Source organism: Lepus europaeus, chromosome 2 (assembly GCF_033115175.1).
Source record: "Lepus europaeus isolate LE1 chromosome 2, mLepTim1.pri, whole genome shotgun sequence".
NCBI lineage: Eukaryota > Metazoa > Chordata > Mammalia > Lagomorpha > Leporidae > Lepus > Lepus europaeus.
The window spans coordinates 145,292,249-145,315,334 of NC_084828.1; the positions used below are offsets into that span (position 1 = coordinate 145,292,249).

A 23,086-nucleotide genomic window follows, 5' to 3' on the forward strand; every position below is an offset into this window, starting at 1 on the left:
CACGGCGCTGGCCCTCAATATATTTTTTTTAAAGATTTTATTTATTTATTTGAGAGGTAGAGTTACATACAGTGAGGGAGAGGCAGAGAGGTCTTCCATCAGCTGGTGCACTCCCAAATGACTACAATGGTCAGAGCTGTGGTGATCCGGAGCCAGGAGCTTCTCTTGGGTCTCCCACGCATGTGCAGGGGCCCAAGCACTTGGGCCATCTTTTACTGCTTTTCCAGGCCAAAGCAGAGAGCTGGATTGGAAGTAGAGCAGCCAGTACTAGAACTGCATCCATATGGGATGCTAGCGCCGCAGCCGGAAGATTAACCTACTGTGCCACAGCACCAGGCCCTCAATATATTCTTTTTTTTTTTTTGACAGGCAGAGTGGATAGTGAGAGAGAGAGACAGAGAGAAAGGTCTTCCTTTTTGCCGTTGGTTCACCCTCCAGTGGCCGCTGCGGCTGGTGCATCTCGCTGATCTGAAGCCAGGAGCCAGGTGCTTCTCCTGGTCTCCCATGTGGGTGCAGGGCCCAAGGACTTGGGCCATCCTCCACTGCATTCCTGGGCCGCAGCAGAGAGCTGGCCTGGAATAGGGGCAACCAGGATAGAATCCGGCGCCCCATACGGGACTAGAACCCGGTGTGCCAGCGCCGCAAGGCAGACGATTAGCCTGTTAAGCCACGGCGCCGGCCCCTCAATATATTCTTTAAACCAACATAAACTCATTTTTAAAATTCCGTTTTCTATGAATTCTTTGAAGTACCCTTGTAGTCAATAAAAAAGATGTTAATGTTCTATTTAATGGGTCAGCAAACCATTAGCCATGGACTAAAAATGGCGTACCACATATTTAATTTTATAAATGAAACATTATTTAGATCAGAGCCACCCTCATTCCTATACATATTGTTTGTAGCTGCTTTTTGTTACATATTGTGACAGCAGTTGTATTATCTGGAAAGCCTAAAATAGTCTCTGCATTTACAAGAAGCAGTTTGTCTACCCTCAACCTATATCATGCTATATCATGTCTACTCCTCCCAGTCAGCCTCATTTCTTCATTAAGAATTTTTTCTTTTTTCTGAGGTTGATTGCTGAGCCATTCTGGGTGTTAGAAGTAATCTAGGGTAAATATGCCAGTTGGCATTTTTGTGGCATATCATTAGATTTGTTGGAGCTGTAGGACAGAATTAGGAGTATGATTTATTTTCAATTCTCTGGGACATGTGGTCACAATAATAGTATTTTGTAGCTTTTATCATGATGCAAATAAGTAACCTGCATACTTTGTTTCTATATGATAACTGATTTAGATAGGAGAATCATGAGATAATTATTTATATTGTTACTGCCCTAGTTAATTTACATATCTCTTTTCCAAGAGAAAACCTTCTGTTTAGTCTCCAGGCCTTTTCATCCTTTAGAATTCTATGACAGAAAGCTTTCCAAATTCTTCTATTTGCAATACTATCAAGACCTTCTCCCTCCTTTCCCCTCATGTATAGTGGATAAGTAAGTTACATCTTCTGCTGACCTCACTACTGTTTACTCCTTGAATTACATAGTAAGTTAAGTGCTTAAGTACTTTCCCTTACTTTGCTGACTCACTGTCCATCTACATCTTGGCTAAGGTATCAAGTTTCCTGGAAAGTTCCTCTAAGCCCTCAAAACTGGAGTATTATTCCTTCTATGCTCTTAAAATTCCCTGTGTTTTTTTGTAGTACCATACTAATGGAATGTCAGAAGTATTCATTTATTAGAGAGACATACAGAGAGAGAGAGAGACAGTTCCCATCTGCTGGTTCACTGTCCTGATGCATACAACGGCTAAGACTGGGCCAGGACCCAGGGACCCAGTGAATGTCTCCTCTGTGGATGGCTGGAACCCAATTATTTGAGCTGTCACTACTGCCTCCTGTTGTCTACATTGGCAGGAAACTAGAGCCCAGAATCGACCTGTGTACTTTGATGTGCCGTCTTAATTGCTAGGCTAAATGTTCACTTCAGCAAAATGTTTTATAACCCCTTCTTATTTCTGACCTATTCCTAAACTGTTGGCTTTTGTGCATCATATCATATTCTAAGAACTTTGTCAGATGTGTATGTATATATTATTATGCTTTACTTGTCCATCCAGCAATATCCTGTTTTCATTGTATACAGAAGAAAGGAAACATGATGTGTCTCTTTGTATTTATAAACTTCATTTTCTGTCACATAAAAGCAATGTATTAGAAATTGATATCTAAAATTGTCTCAAAAACATGTTATGAATTAGTTGTCTTTAATGTTCAATCCAATTTGATGTTTTAAATGTAGACACTGGAAAAGCCATTCCAGTAATTGAAATTATTATTTGGCTTTCTTTGGATATTTTAACTGGGGGTGTATTTATCAGATGGGTTCTGTTTACTGTTAAGCATTGTCTTAATATTATCGGGGCCTGGGCTATGGTGTAGCTGGTTAATGCCCCGGCCTGAGGCACTGGCATCCCAGACGGGTGCCAATTCAAGACCTGGCTGCTCCACTTCTGATCCAGCTTTCTGCTATATATGGCCTGGGAAAGCAATAGAAGATGGCCCAAGTCCTTGGGCCTCTGCATGCGTGTGGGAGACTGGGAGAAATCTCCTGGCTCCTGGCTTTGGATCGGTACAGCTCCAGTCGTTGCAGCCCATTGGGGAGTGTACCATCGGATGGAAGACCTCTCTCTCTCACTCTTTGCCTCTCCTCTCTCTGTGTAATACTGACTTTCAAATAAATGAATAATTTTTTTTTAAAAAAAGAATTTTATAAGTTACCACCTAACTTGTTTCTAAAATGTATGCTATTAAAACAGAGTTAGTCCTTATTTACATGAAGCTTATAAAGATAGATATTAATTGAATAATCACAAATACATTCTTTTAAAATGTCATTCATGCTATAAATGAATGGGTTATATGAGAATTTTTTTTTTTCACATGCCTTTGCTTAATCTACTTTTCAAAGAAATTATGAGATAAGGGGGAGGTTGGTTTAGGGGAAGAAGAAGGGAGCCAGGTTGTATGTTCCACACCAGGGAGATAATATATGTGCAAAGACCCTTAAGTAGGAATGAAACAAAGGCTTTGAAGGAATGAAACAAGTGTTTTTGTGTACACACCCCCTATCCCTCCTCCTCTCTCTCTCTCTCTCTTTTTTTTTTTTTCTTTTTAGCTAGTGTTGAAATGGAGAGTGACATGAAAAGGTGTATGAGTAGGGAGAAACAGTATGGTATTGGAATCTGTAAGTCACCTTAAGAATTATGTTCCAATCTGCTGCCACCCCTCTGTACTCTTGGAGCAGTGGAGGTTTTAAGAGAGAGAGATATAATAAGGTATCTACTTAAAAAGTCACTCTGAGTGCTTAAACTGCTGAGACTGGAATGTCTTTTCCATTAGCAGAAAGTTGGGATTGGAAGCACAGAGGCAGGGATTCAATATGAGATGCCAGCATCATAACCAGTGGCTTAACATGCTTTAGCATAACACCAGCCCCTGTTATGTTTCTTCCAGGTTTTTTGTGCAACCATATATCCATGGGTACAATATATATATACTTAAAATGGTCTATTTGAATTGTAATGAGGAGAAAAACCAACATGATTATCGCTAGAGACAAGAAGAGTGATGGGCAGAGTAGTGCTAATAGCTCAGATACTTGTGTTTATAAATAAAAATGTTTTTGTAACATAACCACACCTATTTATTTACTATTATGTGGTTGCGTTTATGCTGTTTATGGTACCAGAATTCAGTAGCAACTACAGAGATCTAAAAACTTAAAGACTTACATTATTTACTGTGTGGTCTTTTAAGAAAAAAATTTGCTGACCACTGAATATTTTTTACAATAATATTTTAGTTTAAATGCCAAGTTATCTTTAAAGACTTATGAATGGGAAATTAAAATGATCTGAGAATGTTACTGACAGCAATGTGTAGAATGGCTTGGACAGAATAGATGGTAGAAGTAAGGAGATAAATTAAGATTATTTCAGGTAGTGATGATCATAATCACAGAGTGATAAAGATTACTGTAATGAGAAGGATGACTGAGGAGGACTTGTTTTACAGGGAGCAGAAGAGGAATATTCCTATGACTATATGAGTTTGAGTAACAAGTTTACAACACTGAATTTGTATAATTAAAAGCACACTCATGGCAATAACAAGAAAACATTTAATGGAGATGGGCTTTTTGTGCAGTTGTTAAGATGCTGCTTGGGATGCTGCATCCCATATCAGAGTGTCTGATTCTGAGAACTGTTTCCACTTCCAGTCCAGCATTCTTGCTTAATACACACCCTGGTTCAAGTAGTTGAGTTCCTCTCCCTATGTGGGGTACCCAGATTGATTCCAGGCTGCTAGTTTGACATGGACCAGCCCTGATTGAAGATATTTGAGGAGTGAACCAGCAGATTGTGAGACACTCTCTCTCTCACTTTCCCTCCCTCCCTGTCAAGTAAATACAAATACAATTACCAGTTTTAAAAACAAGTTAATGATATTTTAGTGACCAGAAATCCAAAAGTTGTGATTGAAATTAATTTTAGAAGGGACAGTTGGTGAATTTGAGGTGTATAAAGAAGCATGTCACACATGCAAATTAAATATATCATTGGGCCAGCACTGAGGCATAGCCAGTGAAGCCTACGCCTGCAGTGCTGGCATCCCATGTGGGTGCCGGTTCAAGTCCCAGCTGCTCCACTTCCAATCTACCTCTCTGTTATGGCCTAGGAAAGCAGTTGAAGATGGCAGCCCCTGCACCCATGTGAGAGACTCAGAAGAAGCTCTTGGTTCCTGGCTTTGGATTGGCACAGCTCTGGCCTTTGTGGCCATCTGGGGTGTCAACCAGTGGATGATGGAAAGACCCCTCCCTCCCTCCCTCCCTCCCTCCCTCCCTCCTTCCTTCCCCCTCCTCCCCCTCTCCCCTCATCCCCCCTCCCCCCTCTCTCTGCCTCTCTACCCTTCTCTGCCTCTCTATAATTCTGCCTTTTAAATAAAGAAATAAATCTTTTAAGAAAGATAAAAAGGAGTTAGCACTGAGACTTGGTGGGTAAAGCCACTGTCTGCAGTGCCAGCATCCCATATGGGTGCCGGTTCAAGTCCTAATGCTTCACTTCCGATCCAGCTCTCTGCTGTGGCCTGGGAAAGCAGTAGAGGGTGGCCCAGGTCCTTGGGCCCCTGCACCCACATGAAAAACCTGGATGAATCTCCTCATTCCTGGATTCAGATTGGCCCAGCTCCGGCCATTGTGGCCATTTTGAGAGTGAACCAGCAGATGGAAAACTTCTGTCTCTCTGCCTCTATAACTCTGCCTTTCAAATAAATAAATTAAAAAATATATATATCAAATAAGATGTCTGGAATATGGTAACATCTGATAAAGTATTGAAATCATTTGCATAAAAGTTAGACATGAAGTAGGTGAGATCTGCAAGGGTGTCTAAAGGATAGATACTGAGAATTGAACTGTAAGGAATCTACATAAAAGAGGGAATGGGATTAAGAAGAGTGTAAATTGAAGCAGATTGAGAAATAACAGGTTGAATTATATTTACCATTTGCTGTGTTCCCCTCCTGCTATTTGCAGTTTTATGTTGATCCTTAATAAAGCTAGTAGTGTAAAACTTAATGGAACAGAATCTTGCTCATGCCATTTGTACTTTATTAACACTGTGTTGGGGCCAACTTGTATTGGTCTGTGAGAGCCATATATTGAGTTTTTAGGAGTTTCGCAAGGCAATTAAACACAACATGGCAGTTACCAAAAGTTGTTTATAAGTTTCAAATTAAATAAATCATCTTAGAAATAAAAGTAGCAAGTAATAAATTAATAATTTCTTAATTATATCACATATTATCTTTAATCTTGAGGTTTTTTGTTTTTGTTTTTTTAAATTTGAGAGGTAGAGTTTGAGGCAGAGAGGGAGAGATAGAGAGAAAGGTCTTCCATCTGCTGGTTCACCTGACTGCAGCGGCTAGAGCTGGGCCATGCAGGAGTCAGAAGCTTCTGGGTCTCCCATACTGGTGCATAGGCCCAAGCACTTGGGCCATCTTTCACTGTTTTCCCAGGACATCAGCAGAGAGCTGGATTAGAAGAGGTCCAGTGGCCACATGCAGAGCTCAGCCAGAGAACTGACCCCTTGAGGTTATTTATATCTATTGTATCTATGTGGTGGATATAGTTTTCAGCAGAGTACTACTGTTCATCACTTTTGTGACTTCAGAATTTGTTGATGTCACTTTGATAGTTTGAAATTGACTGTGGTGGGAGTATTTACATTGTGAACATCAGCAAGCACTACAGATTGAAACTTAAAGTAATAGAGAAATTGTTAATGCAGATTAAATTTAAAGGTATGTAAAGATTATCTATAGCTAATGTATTATGTAAAAAAAATTGAAGTAATTTTCCAGTATTTGAGATTCATTAACTGTTTATGTAGAGCAGTTACTCATACCATTGACTAGTGAGTGAATTTTCCCCAAAATCTGTCATTTCATTAGACAAAATATCTACTATCTTTCAAAAGTATTGATTCATCATTTATGACAATAAGTTAAATAAGGATGAATGATTTTGGAAAGGGGCTAACATTTTGCTGCAGGGAATTTAACCACCACTTCAGACACCATCATCTCATATTAGATTGCTAGTTAGAGTCCCAGCTATTCTGCTTCTGATCTAGCTCTATGCTAATGCTCTTGGGACAGCAGCTGATGATGGTCCATGGACTTGGGCCCCTGCCACTCATGTGGGTGACCAGGATGGATTTCTTGGCTCTTGGCTTTGCCACTCTTTGGGAAGTGAACCAGCAGTTGGAAGATCACCATCTCTCTCTGTTTCTCCCTTTCAATCTGCTTGTCAAGTAAATAAATGCATCTTTAAAAAATTAAAAAATTGGGCAAAAATTATTAAAATCATTTTGTGAGGTTACATGGAGTTTACCCTAAAAGAGGATAGTGTATTTTATAATTTATGGGTATGTATTCTTTTGAGGATCTAATTGTTAAACATTTGCCAGCATATCATTGATTTTGCTGATTTTGTAAAATTCTTCCCATGCATTTATCTTGTTAACTGAAGAATTAGTCTTTTGAAGAAATATTTTTTATATATATATTTATTTTACAGAGTTAGTGAGAGAGAGACAGAGTTTAATGTTTCGTTGGTGCACCCCCCAAATGGACACCACGGCGGGTGTGCTGTGCCGATCCGAAGCCAGGAGCCAGGTGCTTCTTCCCAGTCTCCCATGCGGGTGCAGGGCCCAAGCACTTGGACCATCTTCTGCTGCTTCCCCAGGCCACAGCAGAGAGCTGGACTGGAAGAGGAGCAACCGGGACTAGAACCCGGCACCCATATGGGATGCTGGCGCTGCAGGCAGAGGATTAACCAAGTGAGCCACAGCACTGACACCAGAAGTATTTTCATTTATATGTTGTACAGCCAATGCTGTTTCCACAGTCATTTCCTCCTTATTTGGGGAATTCGTTTCACTCAGTGTTATGTGTGAATCCGCAGGGAAAATAGCATTTTGTTATTGAAGAGTTTTCTGTTATTACAAATACATAAACCACTTCTGATCAGTCATACAGCAAAAGGTAAGAAAAGTAGTGAAACAGAATTACATTTTATTTATTTTTTCACTAAAATATGTAACATTTTTAGGGATTCAACTAATGAAACTACTGCCCATTCTGATGCTGGCAGCGAACTTGAAGAAACAGAGGTCAAAGGAAAAAGAAAAAGGGGTCGTCCTGGCCGGCCTCCAGTATGTATTATGCTTTCCTCCTTGTTTTGTTTATAGTTACTACATAAATAGGCGTGATTTAAGTTGATTATTAATTTTAGTACTACTACTGTTTGTTTTTTTTCCTAAATTTCAGTGACACCTTGATGTTTCTTAGAAACTGCATCGTGAATTCGCTTGACAGTGATCAGAAAAAGGAAAATATTATGTTATTGTTTTTGTTTCCCATACTTCTCTTGTAAATAAATGATTTGAAGGGATGGGAGAGGTGATTAACATTGAATTGGATGTAGTTTGTTAATATTTTCTGCTTTTCAGGTGCATTTGTGATTTTTTTTGTGAGCTTCTAAGTATGTGTTTAATACCGGTTAGGGTTTGATCTAGTCTCAGAAAACATTCTCACTTTATTCAGAGGATTAGAAAAGCCGAGGGTAACCTTACTTTGAGAGATATCTTTATGTGCTATAAGAGCATCAGTCATCAATTAAGCATGTATAAGTTTTCAGAGATAGTATATCATTGTGTTCAAGGGGTTCAGCTTTATACTATTCTACAATGATGGTGCAATTTGCTATTATCAAGTATTTTTCCTATTTTGTAAAATTTCTTTTTATGGAAAATCTTAATCTCTTATATGAGATAAAATAATGTATTGTAATGACCTAGCTTCAACAGTTAACGAAATCATGGCTTTTATCTCTTCACTCCTCTCGTTCTTTTTCCCTTCCTATGTTTTGTCTGTCTTTCAGTTTTCTTTCTTTTCTTCCTTTTTTTTCCCCTTTAAATTTCTAAATCATTTTTATCAGAATTTTGTGTTGGCTGTCATGTTCTCTCCCCAATTCACAGGTTTTCCCTGTAGTTTTGATACAGAATTTAGGTGGTATGACATGTTACAGTCTGTTGAATCATTTTCAGCAGAATCTGGCTGAGGTCAGGAGAGTCTGTGGGTTCTAGAGGTGACTGTTAGGAAAATGGAATAGTGTTTTTAGGGAAAAGATGGCAAGAGCCTGCCCCAAAGAAAAGAGTTTTTAAAATGTTTATTGTTTAGCTCAAAAAATGCTGCTTTACTACAAATGGGGAGGGGGAATTGAAAAAATGTCCATCCTGGTACTCTCTTCCCTCTCCTTTCTGTCTCTCAGTCCTCTAGGATTGAACCCTAGCTAAGACTTGGTAGCAAGACCACCCCTCAAAGATGAAGTCAGCAACATTGAAGGGCATCTCCTCCATGGATGTGTTGTAGATGGTCTCTGTGTTTTGAAGAGACCTGATTCTGTGGATATAGTTTCCCTGTTGATAGGAACATCATAGTTGATGATTAAATAAACCTGTTGATCATAAGTGCCTTTGGCCAACAGATTAGTACTCTGCTAGAGCAGAACAGAACTTTTCTATGATCATATTTTGTTCCTTTTGGTCAACATATCCTTACGTGGCAGAGAGAGTGAAGGTTCATGCATACATCTTCTTAGTAAGCCAATCAATATTAATTCAGGTATTGACGAAAATGACAGCCTGGCATATAGTTGGGGTTTCATATAAGTCACACAGTGTATCTGGCTTTTGCTCCTGTCAGTGCACTTTTTCTTTTAAGATATATATATATATATTTGAACAAGTTACACAGAGAGAGGAAGACATACATACATACACACACACACACACAAACTCAGAGAGAGAGATCTTCCATCTGCTGGTTCACCCCCCAAATGACCAGGGCTGGGCCAGACCAAAGCTAGGAGTTGGGAGCTTCATCCAGGTCTCGCACATGGGTGCAGGGGCCCAAGGACTTGGGCATCTTCAGCTGATTTCCCAGGCACATTTGCAGGGAGCTAGATTGAAAGTGGAGCAGCAGGGTCTTGAACCAGTGCCCATATATGGGATGCTGGTGTTGCAGGTGATGGCTTGCCCTGCTGTACCAACTGTTGTAAATATGTCATTTGTAGTATTAGTCAAAAAGACTTTATTATGTCATTGTTCAATAATTTTTTTTAAGATCTTTTAAATTTATTTATTTGAGAGTGTTACAGACAGTGAGAGGGAGAGACAGACAAAGGTCTTCCATCTGCTATTTCACTCACTGAATGGCTTCAGGGGCTAGAGCTGGGGCAATCCAAAGCCAGGAGCTTCTTCCGGGTCTCCCACGTGGGTGCAGGGACCCAATACCTGGGCCATCTTCTACTGCTTACCCAGGCCATAGCAGAAAACTGGATTGAAAGAGGTGTACCCTGGGGCCAGCACCGTGGCTCACTTGATTAATCCTCTGCCTGTGGCGCCAGCATCCCATATGGGTGCCGGGTTCTAGTCCCGGTTGCTCCTCTTCCAGTCCAGCTTTCTGCTGTGGCCCGGGAGGGAAGTGGAGGATGGCCCCAGTGCTTGGGCCCCTGGACCCACATGGGAGACTGGGAGGAGGCACCTGGCTCCTGGCTTCAGATCGGCACAGCGTACCCATCGTGGCGTCCATTTGAGGGTTGCACCAACAGAAGAAAGACCTTTCTCTCTGTCTCTCTCTCTCACTAACTCTTATCTGTCAAATAATTTTAAAAAATTTAAAAAAAAAAAAAAAAAAAGAGATGTACCCCAGACTAGAACCAGCATCCATATGGGATGCCAGCACTGTAGGCAGAGGCCCAGTATGCCACGCTGCTGTCCCCTGTGTTCAATAGTTTTTTCTGTCACAATTTTTAATTCCTAACTTTTCCAGGTCAACGTTTGCTCTTTTGACTATGTTTTTGGTTTTCTTTCATTTTTATTTAAAGGAAAAAAGTTATGGGTAAAATGTTTGTAACATTACTCCATTTGTGAAACATTTGGTGGTACAATATTCTTTACAAAACTATTTTGGGGAAATTGAGAGAGTTTCTCACGAGGAAGCTGAAGACTATTCTAGTTTTTCTTGCTGTTTGATTACTGGGAGACTACACGCAGGTTACATTGCTTTATTGCTTTATCTGGGATTATTGGATTGTATCCACAAATTGGAAATGAGCTTGATTGAAGGTTGCAGAATGAAATGTCTCAGTGGTTGCTTACTGGAATTTCTTTTCTTCCAGTTAAGAGTTTCACTTAAGAAGGTTTCAGATTAAGTGCTGTGTCTTTAAAGAAAGCTTTTGAATTTTTTTCCCCAAAACAGAGTTTATCACCTGTTAAGCAGACTACTAATCCTCCTCTTCCCCCTTTAGATTTGTTTATTTGAAAAATAAGAGACAGGGAAAGAAGGAGATCTTCTGTCCACTGGTTCACTCCCTCAGTGACCACAGAGCCAGGAGTCTAGAACTCTATTCCAGTCCCCTCATGGGTGTCTAACCTGTTGCACTACAATACCAGCCTCTGTATTTTTCTTTAAAACCTATTTAATTTTGATGTATGTACAGTGGGATTTTTGTAATATGACGGAAACGAATGTGTGAAACCAAATGTGGAATCCTTTTGTGGTGGGACATATGATTTGAATTTTACTGAAATTACTACCATATAATTTAGTAGCTAAAAAGTAAATATTCATCTCCTGCTTAGAAACTTGGAAAATGTTGACCAGAATAGGATAGTAGCATTGTATTAGTTATATTTCAGCCCACATAGTCATACTTGTTAGTTTACATGGTTATATGTACTTCTGTTTAATTTACTCATGCTGATTCCTGAGCATGGAACAACACAGCAGAACATTCTGAGTTTCTGTTATGAGCTTTGTTTCTGGGTAGTGCTTTTTATGTCACTTAATACTCATACCAGTGCTATGATCCTTTATTCATCTATCTTATATTCAACAAATCTATAACAGACTTATTTTTATGTTGATAATTTTCTATGGATCATGAATGATGTTATAAATATCCAAATGGCCCTTGGGAGAAAAAAAGTCCCACATCCCTGTTTATAGGAAATTTTGAATTTTGGGGAGAGGTGTTTGGTGTAACAGTTATTGGGTTTGAGTCTCAGCTTTGATATCAATTCCAGCTTTCTGCTAATGTACACCATGGGAAGCAGTGATAATGATTCAAGTGGTTAGGTCCCTGCCACCCATGTGGGAGACCCTAGATTGAGCTCCAGTTCTAGGCTTCTGTCAGGTGTGTGGAAAGCAGATGGGAGCTTTCTGTCTTTCACATGCATACATAAAAACAATAGAGAATAGTGCAGGAAAAAGAAAATGTTAACAACATTAAAACTTCTAGGACAATCATTGTATACTTGGATTGTAACTTAACCCACCTAGAGCTCTTGAGATGAGTAATGTTAAATTTTCCTACTTAATAGTGCCAGCCTTTGCCATAAACGTAGAAACACAAATTAAGTAGTACCTACTCATAGTAAAAACACTCATCTTGAAGATTGTTCTAAACTCTGAGGATAGAGTACATAATTTTTACAATCATGCATGAAGGTGGGTTAGCATTCTGAATTCCTGAGTATGTATAGCATATTTTCCATGAAATTTATTACTTAATACAGAATACTTTTAAAACTTTGTGGGAAAATGAAATTAAAAGGTAAACTAATTTTGTTGTAGAAGAATTCTGAAACTCCTGCATAGTTTTTTTCATTTTTAAAGATTGATTTATTTATTTGAAAGTCAGAGTTACACAGAGAGAGGGGAGGCAGAGAGACAGAGAGAAGTCTTCCATCCGATGGTTCACTCCCCAATTGGCCGCAATGGCCGGAGCTGTGCCGATCCGCAGCTAGGAGCCAGGAGCTTTTTCCGGGTCTCCCACTCGGGAGCAGGGGCCCAAAGACTTGGGCCGCCTTCTGCTGCTTACCCAGGCCACAACAGAGAGCTGGATTAGAAGTGGAGCAGCTGGTTTTTGAACTGGCGTCCGTATGGGATGCCGGCATTTTAGCCAGGGCGTTAACCCGCTGCACCCCAGCATTGGCCCCAGCGTAGTTTTTCATAAATACTTATTTTCCATGAACTTTTTGAAGGTCCTCCATGTGTTGTTGCAGTCTTTATTTCATACATTTTAGGTTTATTTTGCTACAATCTTTTCTCACTGTGTCCCTTGAAGTAGCTACAACAATAAACAAATATTATAAATAAAAATAAATTTCTGTATTACTAACCCAATAGATCATAGACCTTTCTTGTACTACTGTTTACGAGATATTTAGCATAAGTGTTCCTCCTTCAGTACAAATTGTTAGAAGTGTTAGAAGAAGTGTTAGGCTAGCCATGTGTTTTCAGAAGTGGAGGGATCAACTCTTTTCATATGTCTTGTACATAGTAGCTGTATCATGAATAAGTAAATCCTAAAAAGATGAGTTTAGTGATTGAAAAAATTTGTGTTCTAGAAAGTTTATATTCCGCAAATTGGGTCTTTCCAATAATATCGAGATATTAGAGCAGTCACAGAAATGTTTTTAGATACTGCATTTGCCAGAATTGGCTTTAGAAATGGTTAGTGATGAAAATGCTCTCATTTTGGGGGAGGGGAGGCTTTTTTGAGTACTTTCATTGAATCTTTCAAAGGAGTAAAGAGAAGCATCATTTTTATAACTTGACCACTTTTATGTTTATTTGTGTTTCAAGAAAAAGTTTTTGGGACCAGCATTCTGGCACAGTGGATTTAGTTCTCGTTTGTGATGCTGGCAGCCATATGGTGTACTGGTTTAACTTCTAGCTCTTCTTCTTTCCATCCAAAGTTTTCACTAAGAAAAGAGGTTTGTAACTTTTATTGTTCCCTTTCAGAACTGTTTATTAACGGTTACTGGCATGGTTAACTGTTTAATGAAGAGCTTGTCATTGAGGTCAGAAGATTGGCCACATATAAAACAATTGAGCAAACAAGTAAATATATTGAGGAAAGTAGGAATCAGTGTTTTACTGTTGGAGAAGGGGATTACAAGTATGAAAAGGCTAGAATGAACTTAATAATATTATATTGGAATTGGAGGGATCAGAATGCAGTCAGGGTTTTAAATATATGTAGATAGGTATAGAAACAATAGGGGTACATGTATGTGCATGTATATGTATGTGTGTATGTATTTGAGAAAGGAAAAGGAGAACTACTGAGAGAGAGCCTGGAAACCATGATACCTCTGCAGCAGTGATGAGCATACCCAGCATCCATATCTTGGTTTCTAAATAAATTTGCCTCTAAAAGCATTCAGTACTAGAAATAGTGGGTTTTAGGACTTGTTCAAAGAAAGTCCAAGATAAGCCTGTGACATTTTTATGGTATAGGATTTAAGAATAAGCTCAAAGAATGATATACATATCAAAAGAAAATATGAACTGTCTTAAAGTGATCCTTCTGGGAAATTTTGAGAATGAAAATAAATCATAATAATAGACTGTTACTCAGTGAATAAGATGTGAATCCCAGAGTCTATATTAATAAACATACAGGGGCCGGCACTGTGGTGTATTCGGTAAAGCTGCTTGCCCGCAGTACCAGCATCCCATGTGGGCACCAGTTCCAGTCCTGGCTGCTCCAGTTAGGATCCAGCTCTCTGCTATGGTTTGGAAAAGTAGTGGAAGACTACCCAAATCCTTGGGCCCCTGCACCTGGGTAGGAGACCCAGAGAAAGCTCCCAGCTCCAGGCTTTGGATCAGCTCAGTTCTGGCCATTGCAGCCATTTGGGGGAGTGAACCAGCAGATAGAATACCTCTCTCACTGTCTCGGTGATTCTGCCTCTCTGTAACTCTTACTTTCAAATAAATAAATAAAATCTTAAAGTATATAGAAAGAATGTTAACTTATAAGGGTGGAAAGGTTGATGGAATTAGAAAATGAATTTCATATAGTTTATTTAGAAAAGATTTATCAGGTGGATCTAAATCTAATGGTTGAACGTTTGATGAGGAGCTGTTTTTATTTTCAGTAGTACTGACTCAAAGATGCACTTAATTACAAAATAAGAAAGAATAACTATATTGGGTAACCTCAGTAAATTCCATTTTAAGTTGTCAAAGTTAAAAATACTACTGATGGGGGCCTGCCTTGAGGCATAGCATGTTAAGCAGATGCCTTTGATGCTAGCATAACTCTGCTTTTCAAGTAAATAAATAAATTTAGAAAGAAAATACCAAGTGGATATTCTTTGTCCTCTAAAATAGGATATACAGAGTAACAGTATTTTTCTGATATTTTTGCTGAAAATGTATAACCCAAGTGTAATCTTGGGGACTTAATTCAAAAATAGATACTTCATGAAATAATAACTGGTCACTCCTCTTCAGAAGCAGTAAGATCATAAAAGACATTTCTAAATTGAAGAAAAGTAAAACTAAATGACAAGTAAATATTTGTGATCTTAGATAGGATGATTTTGCTATGAATGATGTTGTAACAGTTGGTGAAATTTCTTTAGATGAAATGGTAGAATTTAACCAATGTTACTTCCCTGATATTGAGGGTTGTTCACTGGTTACATAGGAGAATGTCCATATTGGGTGGTATTATGTCAGCATCTTACTCTCAGATGGTGCAAAAATAAATATTTATGAGAAACAGAGAAAGAGATAGGGAGAGGAAATAATAAAGCAAACACAGGGGTCAACGCTGCGGTGTAGCAGGTAAAGCTGCTGCCTGCAGTCCTGGCTTCTCATATGGGCAATGGTTCGAATCCCGGCTGCTCCACTTCTGGACCAGCTATCTTCTGTGGCCTAGGAAAGCAGTAAAAGATGGCCCAAGTCCTTAGGACCCTGCACCCACATGGGAGACCCGGAAGAAGCTCCTGGCTCCTGGCTTCAGATTGGTGCAGCTCCGGGTGTTGTGTCCAACTGGGGAGTAAAGCAGCAGATGGGAGACTTCTCTCTCTCTCTTCCTCTACTTTTCTCTCTGTGTAACTCTGACTTTTAAATAAATAAATAAATTTTCAAAAAAAAAAAAATAAAGCAAACACAGTAAGTTGAAAAGGTGAAATTTGAAGCTTTTATATAACAGTTCTTAGAGTATTTCTACAGCTTTTATGTAAGTTTCAGTTTATTTCAGAATTAAACATTAAGAACAAGATTGTAGAATTATTTTGGAAAAGTCTATAATACCTTACCTTGTGAACTGAAAACTGCGAAATACGTGACACCTTTGACAACTTGAAGGTAATGAACTTACTAGGTCACACAAAATGTTTTACATGAAAACTGAAATATTAGTTTATCTGATGTGAAGTCACTTGCCATTCTTCTTTATTGAATATTAATTTCATGAGGGCTAGACTTACCATTTTTAGTTTTAGACTGTTATGCAAATGTTCAGAAAACTGTCACTACACTCATAAATATCTGATAACTAACATGTTGCTATGCATTGTGTGTCAAGCACTGACACATACTGTTATTCCCATGTAACAGCTGAGGTTCAGAGGATTAAGTTTCCTGTTTGGGCTTACTAGGAAGTTGCTGACTTACATTCAGACATGAAATTTTGATTCCAGAATCTGTGTTCTTTTCTTATATTTCCTCTAAATAATCTTTTGCTTAGTAAATAAAGGAACAAGTGAACTTTGAATTACCTATTGGCTTCAGTATATTAGGTGAAATATTCGAGCTTGTTAGTAGTTCAGTTGTTTCTCAAGAGTTGCTTGGGGGGGGGGGGGGGGACAGTGCTGTGGTGCAGTAGGTTAATCCTCCGCCTGTGGCACCAGTATACCATGTGGTTGCCAATTTTAGTCCCAGGCTGCTCCTCTTCCAATCCAGCTCTCTGCTGTGGCTTGGGAAAGCAGTGGAAGATGCCACAGGCGCTTGGGCCACTGCATATACATGGGAGACCCGAAAGAAGCTCCGGTCGCCTGTCTTCGGATTGGTGGAGCACCAACCGTTGCGAACATTTGGGGTGTGAACTAGCAGGTGGAAGACCTTTTTCTCTCTCCCTCTCACTGTCTATAACTCTACCTATCAAATAAATAAAATCTTAAAATGAAGAAAAAACGAGTTGCTCTGGTTTAGTTAAGATTGTGTGTGCAATGATGTGATTGGATCTGTTTTTTTTTTTTAAGTTAAAAATTGTATGTTATATTTAAAACTTTATTATACAAATAGCTCTATTATTTTTATGTTAAACATTCATGTAAACATAATCAAAATCAAGATACATAGTTGTCACTCCATGTCTAACAGTTCTGTTTCTTGAATTTGACTTAGTACCCATGGAAAATATTCAGGGAAAAATACATAACAATACCAAAATTAAAAATAATACAATGGAGAAATACAGTGTAACAACTCTTTTTAGCATTTGTATTGTATTAGTTATAAGTTATCTAGAGATGATTTATAGTACATAGGAGGATGGGCCTAGGCTATATACAGATACTATAATGATTCATATAAGTAACTTGAGCATCTTTGGATGTTGATACCCATGGAGACCTTGGAACCCATCCCACCCAATACCAGGGGAAAACTGTTGACCATTTCCAGTACTCTAGGGAAGCTCCTTTGTGCCCTTTTCAGTCTATATTTTTTAAGAGTACTAAGTATTCTGTTAGATCTTAAGATAAATTTGGCCTGTTTTTGAACTTCATGTAATTGCATTTATAATAGGTGTTATCTGAAGTCCACAAGCAATTTGAGTTTTTGTTATTGGTATGATCAGTAATTCAGTTTTTTAAATTGCTGCTTAATGTTCCCTTGTGTAAATATACCTTAATTGATTTAGCCATTCTGCCATTTATGAACATTTCTTTACTTTTTCAAGTTTTTCCTTTTATGCATAAAAGTATTCATAATCTTATACAAGTCTCTTTGTGGATTTTATTTTCTTCAAGCAGAGAGAGGCAGCTGAGAAATCTCCCATCTGCTGGTTTATTCCTCATTACTGGGGCTGGGCCAGGTTGAAATTGGGAGCCAGGAACTCACTTCAGGTCTAACATGGATGGCAGGAACCTAATTACTTGAGCAATCAGCTACTGCCTCTTAAGGTACATATTAGAAGGAAGTTGTAATCAGGGGTTTAGTTGGTACTAGAACTGAGACACTCCACCAAGAGATACAAGTGCAACTTAGCTTGTAGGCCAACACCTTTGTTTAAAAATAATTTTTTTAAAAGATTTTATTTATTTGAGAGGTAGAGTTACAGACAGTGAAAGGAAGAGACAGAGAGAAAGGACTTCCTTCCATTGCTTCACTCCCCAAACGGCCACAACGACCGGATCTGCGCCGATCTGGAGCCAGGAGCTTGCTCCAGGTCTACCATACGAGTGCAGGGGCACAAGCACTTGGACCATCTTCCACTGCTATCCCAGGTCATAGCAGAGTGCTAGATTGGAAGAGGAGTAGCCAGAACCAGAACCAGTGCCCGCATGGGATACCAGCGCTGCTAGTGGAGGATTAACCAAATTCGCTGCGCCACGGTGCTGGCCCCTAAAAATAATTTTTATTAGCATGTAGTACTTACAAATTTTTATGGATTACAGTGCAGTATTAAAAGCTAAATGAACCTTTCCATTTCCTTTTGTGTGTGTGTTTAGAGCCTAACTGGTACTCTTTTCAGTACTTTTTACAGTGTATAATTAATTAATTATTGTGAACTACATAGACAAACCACTGTGCTGTGGAACAGTACAACTTAGTATATCTGACTGTGTTTTGGTACCTGGAATTCCATCTTTCTCTATTACCCATCCCTAGCAATCACTGTTTTACAATAGGATTCTTTAAAAAAAAAAAAAAAGCGAGAGAGAAATATTGTATTTTTCTTTGTGTGTTTTATTTCACTTAATGTCATCTCCATTTCCACCTGTTTTGTTGTGATGTCAGGATTTTATTTTTGTGGCTTGTTAATATGTGTATAAAGTACATTTTCTTTATTATTAATTTGGTGATGTATACCTAGGGTGACTCCATATGTTGGCTGTTGATAATAGTATTGCAGTGAACACAGGAGTATAGCTGACTCTTTCACATAATAATTTCATTTCCTTCAAATATATGCCCAGAAATGGGGTAGTTGGGTCATACAGCAGATTTATACTTTTATCCAGAATGGCTGTACTAATTTAATTTCCCTCCAGCAGTGTATAGGGGGTCTGTTTGCTAGCATTTGTCATTTTTTTTTTTGTCTTTTTGCTAATAGTCATTGTAACAGGAGTGTGATGGCTCTGCATTTTTCTTATAGCTAATGATGTTGAGCATTTTATTAAAAATGTATTTGTTATTTGTATTTCTTATTTTGAGAAATGCCTATTCAGATTCTTTGCCCATTTCCTCATTTGGTTGGTGTTGTTTGTTGTTGAGTTCCTCCTCTAATCTGAATATTAATTCTTTGTTGAATAGTTTGCAAATATTTTCTCCATTATGTTGATTATCTGTTACTCTTTTGATTGTATTGCACAAAAGGTTGTAAGTTTGATATAATTCCATTTGTCCAGTTTTGCTTTTGCTGCTGGTACTTTTGGAATCACACTCAAAAAGCCATTGGCTGTACTGATGTTTTGAAGTGTTTGCCATGTATTTTCTTCTAGTAGGTTTGTTGTTTTAGGTCTACATTTAGATCTTTTTTTAAAAAATGTTTTTTATTTATTTGAACAAAGAGCAAAAGAGAGGTAGATACACATACATACACACTCACATGCATGGGGAGAGAGAGATCCACCCACCCATCCATCCATCCATCCATCTATCCACCCATTGGTTCAATTTCTACAATAGCCACGGATGGGCAAAGCTAAAGCCAGGAGCTAGGCACTCTATGTGGGACCCAGGGACCCAAGTACTTGAACCATCAACTGCTACTTTGCAGTATTTGTATTAGCAGGAAGCTGGATAGAAGCAGAATGGAAACTCTAACAAAGGCATTCTAGTACGGGATGTGGGCCTTCCAAATAGCATTGTCTCTTCTTCTTTTAAAAAAATAAATATTTATTTATTCATTAGAAGGCAGAGATACAGAGACAGAAAGGGGGAGAGAGATAGCAAGATACCTTCCATCCGCTGGCCCACTTAAAGTCAGAATTAGAGAGAGGGAGAGAGAGATATTTATCTGTTGATTTACTCCCCAAATGACCACAATGGCCCAGTCTGATCCAGGCTGAAGCCAGGAACCTGAAACTCCATAAGGATCTCCCACGTGGCTGGCAGGGACCCAAGCATTTGGACCATTTTCTTCTGCTTTCTCGGGAGCATTAACAAGGGACTGGATTGTAAGTGGAATAACGACACAAACCAGCACCCACATGGACGCCAACGTTGTAGGCAGTGGCTTAACTTGTTGTGGCACAGTGCCAGCCAAAGCATGTACCTTTACAATCGTACCTTCTTGTTGAATTGATTCTTTATCACGTAGTGACTTTCTATGTCTCTCATTACAATTTGTGTCTTAAATTCTATTGTACTGTTGATTCTTTGCCTTTTTACCCATTTGTGCAATGTGTGTATTTTAATTGGGGAATTTAGTGCATAAACATTCCGAATTATTATATACAAGTAATGACTTATTCCAGTAGTTCAAAGATTGTATTTCCATTGTTTATTTTCTGTATTCTTTTTTTTTCCAGTGAGTTTTTCTTTTCATACATTTTCTTGATGGTAGTTACCTTTGTTTCTACATTTAGGATTCCTATAAGCGTCATTTGTAAGGCTGGTCTGATGGTGATGAAATTTGAGTTTTTGCTTATCTTGGCAAGTCTTTATTTCTCCTTTATTTAATAAAGAAAGGTTCATTGGATAAGATCTTTTTTTTTTTTTAAAGATTTATTTATTTATTTGAAAGATAGAGTTACACAGAGAGAAAAGGAGAGGCAGAGAAAGAGGTCTTCCATCTATTGGTTCACTTCCCAATTGGCCGCAGTGACCAAGCTGCGCCAATCTGAAGCCAGGAGCTTCTTCCAAGTCTCCCACGTGGGTGCAGGGTCCTAAGGACTTGGACCATCTTTTACTGCTTTCCCAGGCCATAACAGAGCTGTATTGGAAGTAGAGCAGCAGGGACTCGAACCAGCCAGAGAGGGAGGGAACGAGAGAGAGAGAGAGAGAGAGATTCACAGAGATTCCATCCACCAGTTCACTCCCTAGATAGCCAACAGCCAGTGCTGGGTCAGGCAAAAGCCAGGAACTAGGAGCTTTTTCGAGGTCTCCCACATGGGTGGCAGGGGCCCAGTCACTTGGGCCAATCTTCTGTTGCTTTTCCCAGGCTGTTAGCTGGGAGATGGATTGAAAGTGGATCAGCACAACCAGTGCCTATGTGGGATGCCAGCATTGCAGGCAGCAGCTTTACTTGCTATGCCACAACACAGGCCTCCATGATTGTCTTTTAAAATTGCAATCTCTTCTTCCAGTCCCTCTTGGTATATGATGCTTCTATTGAAAAATAAGCCTGTTCTTAATCTATAAAGTGTTAAAAGTGACATGGCTCTTTTTTATTTTTTAAAGTTAATTCATTTACTTGGCATAGTGACAGAGAAAGATAATCTTCCAGCCACTGTTTCACTTCCTAAATGGCTACCACAATCAAGTATATGCCAGACCAAAGCTAGAAGCCAGGAAGTCCATCTGGGTCTTCCACATGAGTGGCAGGGGCCCAGGTGCTTGAGAGATCATCTGCTGCCTTCTGCGGTGTAGTATTAGGAAGCTGGATTGGAAGCAGAGCAACTTGGACTTGAATGGGCTCTCAGATATGGGATGCTGGCATTGCAGGCTGCAGCTTAAATTTTTGAGCCACAGAGCCGACCCTGTCTTGGTGTTTTTCTCTTGCAGATTTTAGAATTCTCTTTGTGTGTTACTTTTGAGAGTTTGTAGTGTGACAGGATCTGGATCTTTTCTGCTCCTGAGTGTATGGGAGTTCTGTCCTGTACTTGGGATATCCATATCTTTGTCCAGATTGTAAATTTTTGTTGCCTCTACTCTTCTAGGATCATTAAATACTGAACATTTATATCAGGGGTCTTGGTGACTGGCTTCATTCTTTTAATTTTTTTTTTTTAAACTGATGGAGATATTTATTTCAAGAGTGTCTCTCAGTTTGTGTATTCTTTGTTCTGTTTTGTCCATTGTTGAGCCTTTCAAACTGTATATACTTTTAAATTTTTTAAAATTTGAGTGGAAGAGAGAAACTTCCCTATCTGCTGGTTCACTTCCCCAAATAAATGCAATGGCTGTAATTGGGTCAATCTCAAAATCATCAGCTAAGAACTGAATCCAGGTCTCTCTCAAGCTATCACCACTGCTTTCTAGGGTGTGCTTTAGGCAACAGAGCTTGGAATGAAATCCTGGCACTCCATTGTGGGACACAGGTGTCTTAATTGTCATCTTAACCACCAGGCCAATTGCCTGCTTCTTATTTACCTCTTTATGTTGCTTACTGATTTTTCTATTTCTAAGATTTTTTTTTTCTTTTTCAGGATCTCTGTCTCTTTGATGAGTTTTTCATTTATACCAGGCATTTTTTTTCCCCTAATTTCATTTAACTGTCTACATTTTTTTTTTGTATCTCTTTAAGCATCCTTATATTCAGTCTTTTGAATTCTTTGCCAGGTATTTAATCAGTGTTTTCTTGTCTTGGGGTCTGAAAATAAGCATGTGTCATGTTTTCTTGTTCTTTTGTAATTCTGGGTCTTTCCATTGATATTTGTACTTCTGGTGGATCAGTTTTTTTGGTCACTTTAAAGGGTAGCTTTTTTCTGAAGAAGTACTGTGGGTATCAGTTTGGTATTTTGTTCTTAGTTCCAGTTAGATGGTGAAGTATAGTCTCCCTATATCTTTTTCCACTGGAATTATTGGTAGTGATGTCAGGTGGTTGTGTGCCTGTCTTCTTGTTAGTGGTCAGGGTCATCAGTACAGGACCCCAGTGCAGGGTAGGCATGTGTTGCTTCCTGCACTCACCAAAGCCTTAAGGATAGTAGGGCAGAGGATACAGCACAGTCTGGCTCATTTTGGGGACAGAGGTGCACAGCTTTTCACACCAATCCTGGGGTTGTCTTAGGGAGGAAGCCACAGTGGGGCTAGGTTTGAATCGTGGATGTCTGTGTCTTGCTATGGGGGGAAGGAGAGAGTGTGTGGCTGTGAACCATGTGAGTAGAGACACACACCTCTAAGACCTGGCACACACCTCTAAGACCTGGAAGAAGGACCTTCCCTTTTAAACCAAAGCATATGATGCTGTTTGTGCTAAGGTGATAAGATCACTGTTGTTGCTGGGTTTAGTTTGGTTTATGAGACTACTATCAAAAGCTTTTCTCTAGCATGGTGGAATGTATGTGGTGTCCCATAAATGGGCATATGCAGGGGTTTCTGTCCTTTGGGGCAATATGGATTCCAACAATGACTCTTTTCTCGCAATGGCATTGCTGCTACCTGTGCTATGGGAATTGAAAGGGAGATAGTGTTGTTCCTTCTCTGGGGCAGAGAGACCATGTATGCTTAATGTAACGACTCTGGGCTGCACTCCAACCCT

At 39.1% G+C, this 23,086-nt stretch overlaps 1 protein-coding gene across 4 annotated transcripts in view; it reads left to right on the forward strand.

Moving 5' to 3' along the window:
- STAG1 (STAG1 cohesin complex component) overlaps nt 1-23,086 on the forward strand; it is a 362,716-nt gene that overhangs the window by 93,687 nt on the left and 245,943 nt on the right. For 2 of the 4 annotated variants that reach the window (XM_062214276.1, XM_062214273.1), the window contains exon 3: nt 7,682-7,784. The exons of the other annotated variants lie outside the window; for them this stretch is intronic. In XM_062214276.1, the coding sequence (XP_062070260.1) occupies nt 7,682-7,784 (103 nt within the window). The remainder of the gene's footprint in view (nt 1-7,681; nt 7,785-23,086) is intronic. 4 annotated transcript variants of the gene reach the window in all.